The sequence below is a fragment of the Rhinolophus sinicus genome, chromosome 13 (assembly GCF_057876585.1).
Source record: "Rhinolophus sinicus isolate RSI-liver-muscle chromosome 13, RSI-T2T, whole genome shotgun sequence".
NCBI classification, from domain to species: Eukaryota; Metazoa; Chordata; class Mammalia; order Chiroptera; family Rhinolophidae; genus Rhinolophus; species Rhinolophus sinicus.
In genome coordinates this window covers 15,171,420-15,186,048 of record NC_142513.1, presented here as the reverse complement: position 1 = coordinate 15,186,048, position 14,629 = coordinate 15,171,420, and the positions used below count along the sequence as shown (strand labels likewise).

Below are 14,629 nucleotides of genomic sequence, written 5' to 3'. Positions count from 1 at the left end.
GCCTGAGCGTCCTTCACATGGCTACCCTCTCCCCTGGCTACCTCATAAGGCATCTGGAAATAACGGACAGGAAGCAGCTCTGTCCAAAACTAAGTTATTATTTATGTCCTAAGAATATCAATTATCCAAGGTATTAATAAAAACGTTAATGAGGTCAAGATCAATGACAGTATTATAAAAACTACTCCCCACTATTACTCCTTGATTCTATGAGGCCCTCCAATCTTCTCAAAAGCCTTTCCTTCTGACAATATGAACTCCTACCGTGATTCCCTGAAAATAAGACAGGGTCTTACATTAATTTTTGCTCCAAAAGACGCATTAGGGCTTATGTTCAGGGGATGTCATCCTGAAAAATCATGCTAGCGCTTATTTTCCGGTTAGATCAAACTTTCGGGAAAACACAGTGTTACATTATTTCTATACACCCTAACACAATTTCCTCTATTCCCAACCAAGGAAAAATCACTCCCTTGGGAATAAATCAGAAAATAGACACAGGAGGCTTTGTAAGCTATACTGAGGAATCTGGGTTTTATTCCAAGAAAATGGGAAACGCTGAAGGTTCTGAAGCATAAGGTAAACCCTCCTCCCTTACCAAATCATCACTTGAGCACTGATTCTGTGCCTACCTGGGACCAGGGACAGAAATATGAGGAAGACATGGGCCGTCTGTCTCACAGGGCTCAAAATGGAAGATACAGACATGTAAACAAGTTACTACACTGCAAATACTGGCTAAAATAGAGGTGTGAAAAAAATGTTCCAGGAATAGAGGGAGAGCATCCAACGGGGCTTCAAGATGGTTTTTCCGATTCTAGTCGTAACCTTCCTTTCCTAGGTTCTCTATCAGAAGAACAATGCCATGAACAGCAGTTCTTACAGGCTTATGAATAATTACGGAAAGGGTGAGGGTTAAACGGTAAGGCTAAAAAGGAAGGGCCCCATTGGGACAAGAAGAATGCTTACTGACATTATCCTAAAACAATTTTCTGTCACTTGAGGAAAAGGAGTACAAAATGTGTGATTCAGTGCTAAGTATGTGCAGCCATCTACTATAATTTGACGGCATCTGAGTGCACTCTTAAAGTCTAATGCTTGTGACTACATTTTAAGAATAATTTTTATTACTTCAAGTTATCTAAATAAAATTGAAAAATTACACGTTAATAAAATAAGAAAATAGGGGCGGCCGCTTGGCTCGGTTGGAGTGCAGTGCTCATAGATAACACTAAGGTCACCGGTTTGATTCCCACATGGGACAGTGAGCTGCGCCCTCTACAACTAGAGTGAAAACAATGACTTGACTTGGAGCTGTGTGGGTCCTGGAAAAACACACTGTTCCCCAGTTAAAATTTTTAAAAAATGAAAAGAAAATAAAAAGCACCACAATCCCATCAACCAGAGAAGAGACTTTCTATGTCATTAACAACTGTTCTCCAGTATTTTTACTAGTTGCACCATATTCCATTCTGTGGGATATATGATAATTTAACAAATGTCCATTGTCTAACACTTTGTTTTCAATTTTTCACCCATACAAACAACTGTTTATCATTGTTAATTCTTTGCACAAAGACTTGATAGTTTCCTTACAATAAATGACAGAATTAGAATTGCTGGGACAAAGGATATGCAAATTTTTAGATGCCGGATGTTTGCTGTCACACTGTTTTCCTTACAGGTCATACTAAGTTATGCCCCCTCCCAGAGATATACAAGTGGTTGTCTCTTCCTTACCTCCTCACCAGCAATAGATAATCCTTATTTTTAGAAGTTAAATATTTGATAACTAAAAAAAAAAAAAATTCCCAATCTGCATGCCTTTGACTACTAACTACTGAAACTGACTACATTTTTGTATGGTTAATGACCAAAGTTTCCTTCTTTTCTAACTCCTCTGTTAATGCATCCATTTTTTTCTATTTGGTGTTTTATATTTTTCTTATTGAGCTATAAGGGCGTGTCTTATTAAACTATTTGTTATATATGTGTGTGTATAACGTGTATGTGTATAAATATAAATAAGAAGGTTCTCATACTAGATTAAGAAAAATATATGCTATATATATGTGTGCATGTATATAATTAGAAAATATGTACATGTACGCAATGTATATTCATATTTTCTAATTGTTTACTTTAAGATTTGTTTGTGGTATTTTCTAATGTGTACATATTATAGATTTGTTTAATATTCAAATCCATCAATCGTTCCTTTTGCTGTAGGCACCATACTTAGAAAGTCCCAAGTTTATGTAAATTTACTTATTTTCTAACATTTTAGCTTTGTGTTTGTTTACATTCAAACTTTAGGGTTTCGGAACTGCCCTCTGGGGAGGGGGATGAAAGAGTTGTGTGCAGGTTCCTCTGCCCTCGCTACTACTTATCAGTACTCCGAGCAAGATGCTCGCTCTTAAGAGTATCAGTATGTAAGGTTTGATCTTCATATCTTGGTGGGTAATTTGTTTTCTTTGGCTTAAATCTGGACTAGTTTTGTTGTAAATCAGTGCACAATTAGCAATTAGACTTAAGCAATGGATCTGCACAGGACTTCAACTTTAAGGAACTCACACCCAGTACTTAATACTGCAAGAAAAGCAGTGGTCAAAAGAGTCAGTAAATACTACTTCACCTCAGTAAATATGTGCTTCATCTGGGCTTGTTTATTCCTAAATCGCTTGATCTTCTGTGCGATGCGAGGATCCTTTTCGAGCTCTTCCATTGTGGCCCATTTACAGTGTAAGTAGGAACTATCCAATGATACATAAATTGTGAGACAAGCACATAAACCAGCCAATCATTGAGCTTTAAAGTGTTTCAATGAACAGGGTGACCACCTAACAGAAGCAATGGAGTGGTTTGTTGTGAAATTGCTGGAGATTGGCCTTAGAAGGGCTTCGCCCTTAAGGGCAAAAACAGAAAATAAAATAATGCAGCAATTCCAAGCAGTAGATCACTCTGCAGCTTCTATAGAAACTGGCTCAGAGCGGAGGGCGGGCAGACATAGGCAAGCTATCATTAAAACATGTTAGTGAAAGTGGGCAGGTAGCAGACAAAGAAAGAAAAATGTAAGAGGGGAAAGGTATAGGCTATAAGGACAAGGGTTTTCCACCCTGGGTGCAAAAGAGAACTGCACAGGGAGTTTTTACAAAACACCCATCCTCAGGACCTACTCCCAGAGTCTGAGTCAACAGGTCCCAAGTGGAGCAAGGGCTCCAGTAGTTTAAAAGCTTTCCAGGTGATTTTCTGTGCAGCCATTGCTGAGCACTACTGCCTAAGGTGAACCCGAGTCAACCAACATCTGTGGGTCATGCGTTAGGGGCCATTCTTGGAAAATGGAGATGATGATGTGATGACGTAAAGGAAGTTTCAGTCATGTAAGATTCAAATACAAATAATACATTAAGTGGACGTACAAATTTCTGTACTTAACGTAGAATAGCTCCAAGTCAAATGGGGGTTCTCCTGGGTGAACCTGTAACCAAGAGAAAGACGTTATCAGCCCAGATCCCTGCATATCACCTTTATGTGACAAAAGAAAACAGGTAAATCAAGACCTCTGCCTGGTTTTATTACTGACGTCTCAAGAGTGTTTTCATTTTCCCATCTCTTTTTCTGACAGCTATTGAGGTTTCTCAAAAGTTAGATACATACCTAGCTATAAGGTTAAAAAAGAAAAACATCCTCCTGTGCCCTTCTCAGGTCCAGGCTGGGACAGTGAACAGCTGATAAGCCCCAAGTGGCCCAGGGCCTTGAGGGCTGTCATAACGAGAGCCTGGAGAAGTAAGAGTGTGTATCTCTGGAGTCCCTCCTGACCATCACCCCAAACACCAGTGGTGTTCCTGCTCAAAGCAATGAAGCTCATCATGTTCATAAATATTTGAAGTAAAGATGAAACTAAGAGTATGCTCGCACTGGCACCAACATACTCTCTCCCTCCAGGATTCTCTAGAGGGTTCCTTCAATGGCACTGAGGTAGCTAAAGGGAAAAAACCCTATGTGTTTTTATTAGGACTCTTTTGCCACCTCTTCTTCTTGGCCCTCCGATGACTTTCAATGGGCTACAGCAACTAAGGATAAAGACCTTTTCCAAGCATCACAACGGAGAAAAAAAATCAGATTGGGCCATACTGAATTGGGCTAATACTCAAACATTTAACAATTTCATGTCCTAAATCTTCCGTGGGGGTGAAAGTGTTGACTAGCCAATGCTCATGCCCAGCTCTCACTCCAGCCAGGAGAACCATTCCAGGTTCTCTAGCCCAGTATCACTTCAGAGGACATAATCGGTGCAAGTGATATAAAAGCCAGAAACATCAGTCACCGACCTCCTGGACGGTCTTAGATGCCAGAATCTTCTCAATGATGTTTGCGTCATCTTCTGGAGGCTCCTGGAGATGGAGGTTAAAAAGAAAGAGAAATCACTGGCACCACGGAACACAAGAAATAATTCTGTAAGAAATACTACAACAGACACTACTGCACCCAAAAGTTCACTTTTGAGCAACAAGACTTCCTTCCTATCAGACCAAAGGATTTGATCAAAAAATCCAAAACATTCCAACCTCTGGGCACAACCCTATCACCTTCCCCTCCCACACGAGCACAGAAATTATTCTGCTTTTCAGATTCTTAATTTCAGATCCTTTAGCATCACTAAACTTTGTTCTAGGACTTCCCTTCTCTGCCCAAACTGCCTACATGTTGCTGCATATAATTTTCAGAAAGGCGGTAATGTAAAAGAATCTGGGGGCTTTAGAATCAAAAGGTCCCAATTCTAACACCTACCAGCTTAACACCTCTTAGTTTCCAAATCTATTAAAATAGGAGCTAAAAATACATACCCATCCTACTGGATTACTGGGAGGATAAAATGGCATGGGGGAAACTTTTTGGACAGTAAGCATGATGCAAATGCAAGGTGTAGTTACTCCCTATTAAGTACCACCTTTCCCCTCTGTACCTGGAAATGGTTTTGTTGTCCTCATCATCTGACTAAAACCCAACTGAAAACAAATTAATCCCTCCCTCCCTCCCTCCCTCCCTCCCATCTACATACACATTAATATTTCTAGGCTCCTAATCTCCATGAACTCTCTTTCTAGAGTATTTGATTTTTAAAAATCTGCATTAAAAATGACAAACTTAAAAAATGATCCATTGAGTCAGAACACTCTCGCATTTAACAAGTCTTATTTCAGTGGTTTACTGTGCACTATATGACCTTTCCAGATTTAGTATATATCACAATATGAGATTTAGAACTGTACATAACCACAGCTTCCTTTTTGGGAAGTTCTGATCAAGCACCCAAATAGTTATTGTGAGAGTCAGGGTTGTTGTGACAAGTTCTAAGGAGGAAGGGGTGGGAACAGACAAAGCTTTTATTTCTCTCTTTAAGTACAGTGGTACCTCAGCTTTCTAATGTAATCCATTCCAGAAGTCCATTCGAGTTCTGAAACGTTCGAAAACAGCCGACAGCTAGGCCTCAGGATCTTGCACTCAGCAGAAGCTATGTGACATGTTCGACTTCTGAGGCGTGTTCGAAACCCGAAGCATTTACTTCTGAGTTTACAGCATTCGTAAACCGAAATGTTCGTCAACAGAGACGTTAGAAAACTGAGGTACTACTGTAATTTGTTCTGCTTGATTCTTAAGCAGGAGTTAGGGAAGGAGAAGGAGGCAGGTAACTGTTTATTGCCTATCTTCTCCCATTTGACACAAACCTACTGAGGGCAGAGATCCTTATTTGTTTTATTCACTGATGTGGCTAAATGCCGCAAAGTGGCCAGGCAACAGTGGGTGACTGACATATATTTGTTGAATGCTAAATAACAAGGAAGAAGAAACGATGAAGAGAAGGAAATATAGCATCAAACTCAGCAGACCACAAAGCGGACACAGTTATTATTCTTAACCTACATCACATAATTAAAGTCTACCCCTCCTCCATCCACTTGGACCCACCGTGTTTTCCCGAAAATAAGACCCAGCCGGACAATCAGCTCTAATGCGTCTTTTGGAGCAAAAATTAATATAAGACCCGGTCTTATTTTACTATAAGACCGGGTATAAAATAATACCCGGTCTTATATTAATTTTTGCTCCAAATGACGCATTAGAACTGATTGTCCGGCCGGGTCATATTTTCGGGGAAACACAGTATCTTATACTGTCAGGACGGCTAACAGCAAAGGACCAAAGCTTGGTGTACTTTCTTGAGTGGGAACGATCGCCACGCAGACTGTGCAGCCAACAGACAGAGCTCTGCCTATGGCAAGTGAGCAGTGAGCCCATGAACAGGTGCAGGTTACAAGAAACTAGACAAGGAGCCTATCTACTTCATTTCCTTCCTAAATTTCTTCCACATTATCCACTGAGTGCCTGTCTTGTGGATGCACTGGTCTTAACAGAAGTGAGCTCATCATAGAAGAACTACCAGATATGTTAACAGAATGCTTTAAAAGTTATTGAGGTACAGTATGCTGAGACCACACGTACAGTATGCTGAGACCTCAAGTGTACAACTGATGGACTTCCACATATCCACATACAAACTTGTATAAGAACCACCCTTATCAAGTTATATAATATTCCCAACATACTTGGAAGACCCTCCTGCCCCCACTGGAAGTAACCACTATTCAGACTTCTACCACTCTTGATTAGCTTTGCCTATTATTAAAACTTCATGCAAATGGAATCATATAATATGTGGCTCATTTTTGTTATCACTGTGTAGTATTTTGTATAAACACACACTGCTATTGAGGAATGTTTCGGTTGCTTCCAATGTTCATATAAATTTTATGTCTTTTGCTGGACAGATGCACTCATTTATCTTGGATATATACGTAGGAGTGGAACTGCTAGGTTATGAGGTAGGTTGCGTTTGGTTTTAATTGATGTTGTCAAAACTTTTTTCAAAGTGACTGTAATAATTTTTACACCCTCTCCTCCCGCAATGTATGGGTATTCCAGCTGACTTGATATTGTCCGTCTTTAAAACGTAGCCTTTCTAGTGGATGTGCAGTATTTATTGTGTCTTTAATTCGTATTTCCCTGATAACTGAGGAGGCTGAGTACCTTTCCATATGCTTACAGGCCATGTGGATACCCTCTTTATGAAGCTCCCATTCAAGTGATTTGCCTATTTTTAAAACTATCCCCCATTTTTTATTTGCAAGTGTTCTTTATATTTCTAAATAAGGGTTCTCTGTCAAATATACAGATTACAAACATTTTCTACCAATCTATGGTTTGCCTTTTCAATCTGTAAATGTGTCTTTTGATGAAGTTTTGAATAATCGACCTTATCAATCTTTTATCTCATGTATTTTTGTGTCCTGTTTAAGGAATATTTGCTGCCACCGTGGTCATTCATTAACCCACACAGGTAATTTTAAATTTTCTTGTAGCCACGTTAAAGAAGTGACAATAAACAGATGAAATTGATTTTAATAATACATTTGATTTAAACCAATATGTGCAAAATATTATTTTAACATGTAATCTGCATAAAATTATTTTATATCCTTTTTTTCATACCAAGTCTTTAAAATCCACTGTGTACTTTACACTTAGCAGCACATCTCAGTTCAGACCGGTAGCAGCCCTACCGGGCGGTGTAGCTCTATACTGGTCTGTTTGTTCTTACGGCAACACTTCCGCGACTTCATTAGTGTAGCTCGATCACAGAGCCTGGATTACAGTAACTCTCCCACTTAGTTCTTTTTTTTCAAGATCGCCTTGGATATTCTCAGTCTTTTGCATTTCTGTTATCGATTTCCACCCCAAAACACTGTTTTGATTTTTGACTGGGACTGAATTATAGATATCTTAACAATGTGAATACATGTACATCATGTATCGCTCCATTTATTTATGTTTTCTTTCTTTCAGCAATGTTTTTCATATAGAGGGCTTGTATATCTTTTGAGAGTTATTTCAGGGTATCGACTACTTTGATGTCATTATAAATGACATTTTACAATTTTCCTTCCCTGATATCATGTTGCTAGTTTATAAAAATCGTTTCCTGTATATTGTCTTTGTAGCTAACAATTTAGCTAAATCCACATGTATTCATTCTAACGGTTTGTCGATTCTGTTGAATTTTCTACATACAATTGTCACCTGCAAATAATGAGTCTTCTTCCTTTCCAAATCTTTAAACTTTTTTTCTTCTTTTTCCTTATTACAGTAGCCAAGACCTCCAATATATTTCTAAATATAAATGATAATAGTGGAATCTTTTTTTATTCCCAAATTCAGGGGGAAAGCATCCGATATTGCACCATTTAATACAATGTTAGCTGTCAGTTTTTATCTAGAGGCTTTTAAGATGTTCTTTCAGTCTTTCATTTTCTACAGTTTAAGGTATGCGTAGGTATGGTTTTCTTTTTTGTATTTTCCCTGCTTGAGTGTTACCTGATGTTGAATTTACTGGTTGATATGTCCCATCAGTTTATAGGAATTCTTGGCCATTAATTTGATCTTCAAACACTCCTCTATCCTCCAATCTCTCCTCCAAGTCTAGAACTCTAATCAGATATAGATGAGACCTTTCAACTGCATCCCAACTGCCTTTTATGCCTTTGTTTTCCTCTGTTCTAGCCATTCTGTTTTTTCCTGTGCTTCAGTTTAGAAATTTTCCACTGATGTTTTCAAAGTCACTAATCTTGTCTTCTGCTATATACAATCTGCTTTTAAACTCATCCTCAGTGTTCTGAAGGTTATAAATTGAAATACTCACTTTGAGACTATTGACTTCTCTTTACTGATTTAATTCTGTTGGAATTCACTTAAAAACTTATTTTGCCCATCATTTCTTTTATTTTCTTTTATATATCAGTCATAGTAATTTTAAAGTTCTTTTCTGCTAACTCCAATATCTGGATCATCTGGGGTATGCTTCCATTATTTGTTTATTTCTTTATTTTTTATCATATTTTCCAGCCTCTTCAATGGTCTCCAATTTTTTACCGTATGTTGGATAATGTGGATAAAAGAATCATAGCAGCTCCAAACAATATCTTCCACCACAAGTGAGTCCTATTCTTTTAGACCAACAGGAACAGGGGGTCGTCCTTTTGGTACAATCAGGGATTGAGCTGGGTCAGAATTGGGTTACTGATCTTTTAAGATTCAGTCCATCTCTTGGTTTACCCTGTTCCTCGAGCATGAATGTCCAAGGTCACTGACAGAGTCTGCAAGGTCTTTTTACACCTGAGCCCTGAAGTCTCCAATCCCCAGCAAGTTAAAATCTCTCTTAAGGGAGAGCCAGTTTTTTTTGTGGTGGGCCCATCTCTATAGTGAAATTTTCTCCCCTAAGTATCGTGAGACTGAGATTTCAATCTGCCTTTTGGTTGAGCCTGTAGGTTCTTGGGCTACCCAAGAATTCAGCAAAAGTCTCCTAAGGAAAACCCCATTACTTTGGAGATTCCTTTAGTTTCCAATCATTTCACCAGCCCAGTATAACTAATCACCAGCAGGGTCAGATGGTTCCTCTTCAACCCAGGCTGTGTTTGGGCCAAGTCTGAGCCTCAATCCATGTCCAGAATTGTGGAATGTCTCCAGAGAAGAAACAGTCAGCAACTGTCAGCGCATCTAGGAATAGCTCTTCACTGTCTGGAATTTCAGTTCATCCAATTTTTATTGATACTGTGGCTATCTATGCTTTTAAAAATGTTCTTTGCAATTTATTCTTTTTGATTGCTTGTTTTTTACAGTGAGTCCTGGCCTGCCATGACCTGTTACATCTTAGCTGGAAGTTTGGAACAGGGTAGAAGCAATGCAACTGGAGAAAAATTTTAACTCTTACTTCTGGACTTCCCTAGGGACAAGTTTTTGGATTTTCTCCTCTTTTCTATCTATACTCATTCTCTTGGTGATCTTCTCAAGTCTCATGGTTATAAATACTGGCTACACTGTCATGCCTGCCAAACTTATATATTCAGCTCAGAACCTCTCCCAGTTATAGACTCATATATCTAATTGTTACCACCTGAATATCTCAGAGATGTTTCACACTTAAAATGTCCACAAAATAAACTCCTGGTCTCCTAGGCAACCGCCCAATCCTAGCCCTTCTAGCTACAGTTTCCCCCCATTTGAGTTAAAGGGAATTCTATCCTTCTAGGTGTTCAAAACAAAAATCTTGGTGTAATCCTTGACTCCTTTCTCTTCTCGCCATATACCATAGCTGATTAACGAAGAAATCTTGGTGCTGTACCTTCAAAGTATGTCTAGAATCCAGCCACTTCTCACTACTTCCCCTGCTTCTACCCTGATCCAAACCACCTTCATTTCTCACCTAGATTATTCCCAAAAGCCTCCTCACTAGAGCCTGCCTTCCATTCTTGCTCTGCTACGCTGTTCTCAAAACAACCTTCAGATTGGTCCTTTTTCATTATGTCACCTTTTACTTAAACTGCTTGAAATGTTTCTCTTTTGACTCAGAATGAAGCCACAGATGTACAACACCTACGGTATCTGTACCCTGCCTCCCATCTCATCTGTTACCTTTCAGGTCTTCCTGCCTGTTCTCCATACATAGTACCAGGCGTGCTTCCACCTCAGGGACTTTGCATATTTGCGTAGGCTATTCCCTCTGCCTGAAATGCTCTTCTCCCCTACATGATTCTTTTGTTCAGTTACTTCCTCCAATTCTTTGCTCAAATGTTACCTTTGTGAGGCCAATACTGACCACCCTATTTAAAATTGCAATCCTTATTCTGACACTTTTTTTCCCATAGCACTTACCACCATTGATATACTACACAATTTTATTATTTTCAGCTTTATTGTCAGCCTCTCCCTTGATATTTCTATCCTTTGGAAGTTTTGGGCTTATCCCTTTGGTATCCCATCCCATGTATGTTCAAAATCTGGCAAATATCTGGAGGGAGAGATTGGTTGTGCGTTGGCTGAGACCACAGAAGCCAGAGCACGTCGGCAAATTAGGAGAGGCTTTGGAAATGAAGTGATACCTGAGTTAGATCTCTTCTCCATTTGTAGGCTCCCCCCACAAGGACAGACTCCGAACAGTCCTTGGTATGTAGTAGGTACTCAATAAACGTTTCTGAATAAATAATGTTAAAAAATTTTGCAGTTGGCTCAGTTGGTTAGAGCCCAGTGCTCATAAGACCAAGGTCGCCGGTTCGATTCCCACATGGGCCAGTGAGCTGCGCCCTCCACAACTGGAGTGAAAACAACAACTTGACCTGGAGCTGATGGGTCCTGGAAAAACACACTGTTCCCCAATATTCCCCAATTAAAAAAAAATTGCAAAGTAATAATATACAGCAAGTGACATGGGACCATAGAAGCCAGAGCACGTGGGCGAATTAGGAGAGACTTTGGAAATGAAGTGATACCTGAGTTAGATCTCTGTTAGCCAGAATTAAAACTTTCATAATTTCTGGCTACCTTTTTACCTACTCCCAAGTTTGTGTAACCCAGACTGGCAAGCAAGCATTCATACGTGTACACACATGCTGAAAGGAACAACCGTCTCTCCATCACTACCAGGTTGCTTCAAATATTCTTATTCTTACCTACCATGAAGAGCAAAAAGGTTTCTGATGATAGGATTTTGATTGCTATTCAGAGTTTTTAACTAGGACCAAATCCAAGGAAACATTAACATATGGATGAAGAAAGCACAGGACTTTACTCTGAGTATTAAAAGGACAGAGGGCTTAAAACATTCTTCATTAGAGAAATTTTTTAAATAAAAAACTAAAGAATTTGAAACAAAATTTCAATTTATTTTTTGGCACTGGGTAAAGAATGGGGGACGAACACAAGTGTTAAAAAAAAAAAATCAATGGTTGTCATCAAAATACTGAGGACAGGTTTTTACTTTATCCTAATGAAAGGAAAGGAGAGTAGCATTTCCAAAATACACATCAAAGTAGGAAGGAAACTGGAAAATCAGGGTTTTCTTTCCCTAAGCTGAGATTGTGCATAAAAGCACGATCATGTGTGTATAAACACTCAGTATATACAGATACACACAGATATAAACTAAATCTGCTTGCCAAACACAATTCCATAACAGCCATCTGTTCTCAACTGCTTGGAATTTTCTCAAATTATCCTTCAAAGAAGACAATTTTAACTCATTCACTTTCATGTCAGGGGCTCATATAATTCAACATCTTTTTCTTAGGGAAAAGTTCAAAAATTTTCAACCCAAGTTGTTCCCAACTTCAACCAACCACCCGATTTACTTCTGTTTAGCTAGCCGTAAGGAGAGGCTCGAACAAGAAGCAAACCACTTTTCAAATCACCAAGTATTTCCCGAGTGCCAAGGAGGGTACGAAAGTAACATCCAACGAGATGCCCAGTCCTTTCGCAGGGGCTTACACTCATTCAGGGAAAGCAAAACGAAACTTATTTTTCTTAGAAATGTCCCAGGGTAAAGCTATTTGGTATGACAGTAAACATAAGTTCCCACCAGAGTGCAAAAGGCAAGAATAGCTTGGATGTCATAGAACACGTGAGGTTTTAGCTGGGCCTGAAAGAATGGTGGTTCCCAAGAGGACAGCAAACAGGAAGGAAAGCCGGAATGAACCTGACAAACGAAAGGGCGAGTCAATGGGAAGGAGGGCACATATTTGGAATACTCAGTAACCATTCACAGTAGAACAAAAGCATTTTATACAATGAGGAGTGGAAATGAATGAGGGTAAACAGGTAGTGTGTAGCCACATTAGGGAAAAAAAAATCAGTCAGGAGTTTCAACTTCATACAGGAGTTGAGGAGGAACCAGCTTAGATTCTTGAGCAGGACACAGAAATACCAGAACTTTCTCTGGTCCTATGGGAAAATTAGTCTGCTAATGGATTCGGAAGGACAGAGGCTACAGCAGGGAACTACAGAACTGCAAACTGCAATGATCTGAACACTGGCCTCAAGCACCAGGGGCAGCAGAAACCAAGGGGAAACACATACAGGAGACGATGTGAAGGAAGCTACAAGGTGGGAAATGGTTGTAGCCAACGTAGAAAAGGGAAGAAGTAAAGACCATCCACGCAGGCCAAAAGGACAGGAGCCTAAGCACTGAATCACAGAAGCAGGTACCAAGCTAGAGTGATGCCAAATGCCAAACACCACCAAGTAAGCTTTGCCAAGGGGTCTGTTGCAGGCTCAAGTGCCTACTTGGAGCGAGAGATAAATGAATACCAGAGGGAAAAATATGCTTGCATAGAGAAATGGAGAAAACAAGAGCCTAAGAAAAAAAGTATCTCATTCTTGTCTTTCTAATCTAGGAGTTAAAAAATCATACCTGTTTATATAAGGGTTTTAAGCATATTTATTAATCATTCATATAGTAAATAAATGTAGAAGTACAACTGAATGCAAGTCTTTATGTTAGCTACTACCTAACATAAAGTACTACCTATGTTAGGTAAACATCACGATATACTAAAAAGCGACCCTTGTTTTGCAGAAGTTTACAGTCTGATTGAGGGAACCGTCGGGCGTGACATTCAGAACAGTATGGCAGAGGCACTGACAAATCAGAGTAGTCACAGGCTTTGAACACGAGGGGCCAGGGTTTCAGCTGACTCAACTTGGGGAATAATAAATACAACAGTTAGAACACCACACTGAGGACTGAAAGTGCCAGTCTTCATCTGAATAGTTCCTGGGAGTTAATGTAAATTTTACTTTCCTGTAACTCTTTCATGCCTGTGAGATACACAGGAAAAACCGATACAAGCTTTATCCTAAAGTAGCCTGTGGTTTCAAAGAAAGAAACCAAAGTTAGCAGGTCTTTAAAGGACAATGACAGAGTGAATCATATTAGGGTGCTGCGGGAGCACAGAGGAGAAGCACTTACCCCCAGCTCAGGGCGGGTAGGGAGCTGGCTGGGGGTGGGGGTGGGGACACTAACTGAGCTCAGCCTGCAGGCACAGGAAAGGGCCAAAGCAGAAGGTCCTATCTGCAAAGGCACTGGGAAGCCTCATTTAAATGAAAGTCCTTTTGTTCCAAAAGGCAAAATCATATGAACCACACAAACTGGAGGAGGCAAACAGTGAGACAACCTTGTAAAACTCTATACGCTGTAAATGTACAACTGCGAAGCTTATCTCTGCTCCAAGCACCAACATCAGTGTGACAAAGAATAAGACAAGCGAGGAGTCCAAGTCAGGATGGAAACTCATCTCCATCCCTGAATCCCAGATCCCTGTCAGAGCACTGTCCTCAGGACTCCAAAGCAGGGCTGTGCTAATCTGCCAATCTTGAGCTAGAGTGAATCATGTGTAAAGATGTTTTTAGCAACTCACCACTAGGTAACCAATGCTGAGGCTGCAGTTTGGGGCTGGGACGGGGGCCAGAAGCCACAGAATTGGGCTGAGCCTGCTGATAAGAGACTGCATAGAAATGCAAAGAGGGACCAGCAGGGCCATTTTTATGTCCATGCTGCACCCTTCTCAGCCCCAAACTAAAGCCAGCAAGCAGGCAGACACCCATCCAGAAGGGCCTTAAGAGAAAGAGAAAGATGAAAAAAGGCCTCATCCTCTTCTTCGGATTTTCTGTGCCCCTGGATGCTTTGAGGATTGCCTGGAATCCAAGATGAGATCCCAAGGCTTTCAAGCTTTGCATTAGCCTG

General features: G+C 40.0%; 1 protein-coding gene across 3 annotated transcripts in view; it reads right to left on the bottom strand.

The window, feature by feature from the left end:
- Positions 1–14,629, bottom strand: part of CHD6 (chromodomain helicase DNA binding protein 6) — a 182,694-nt gene that overhangs the window by 89,365 nt on the left and 78,700 nt on the right. For all 3 annotated transcript variants that reach the window (XM_019748943.3, XM_074318117.2, XM_088789121.1), the window contains exons 6-8: positions 4,332–4,394; positions 3,420–3,478; positions 2,636–2,753 (exon numbers count right to left, since the gene is read on the bottom strand). In XM_019748943.3, coding sequence (XP_019604502.3) covers positions 2,636–2,753; positions 3,420–3,478; positions 4,332–4,394 — 240 coding nt within the window. The remainder of the gene's footprint in view (positions 1–2,635; positions 2,754–3,419; positions 3,479–4,331; positions 4,395–14,629) is intronic.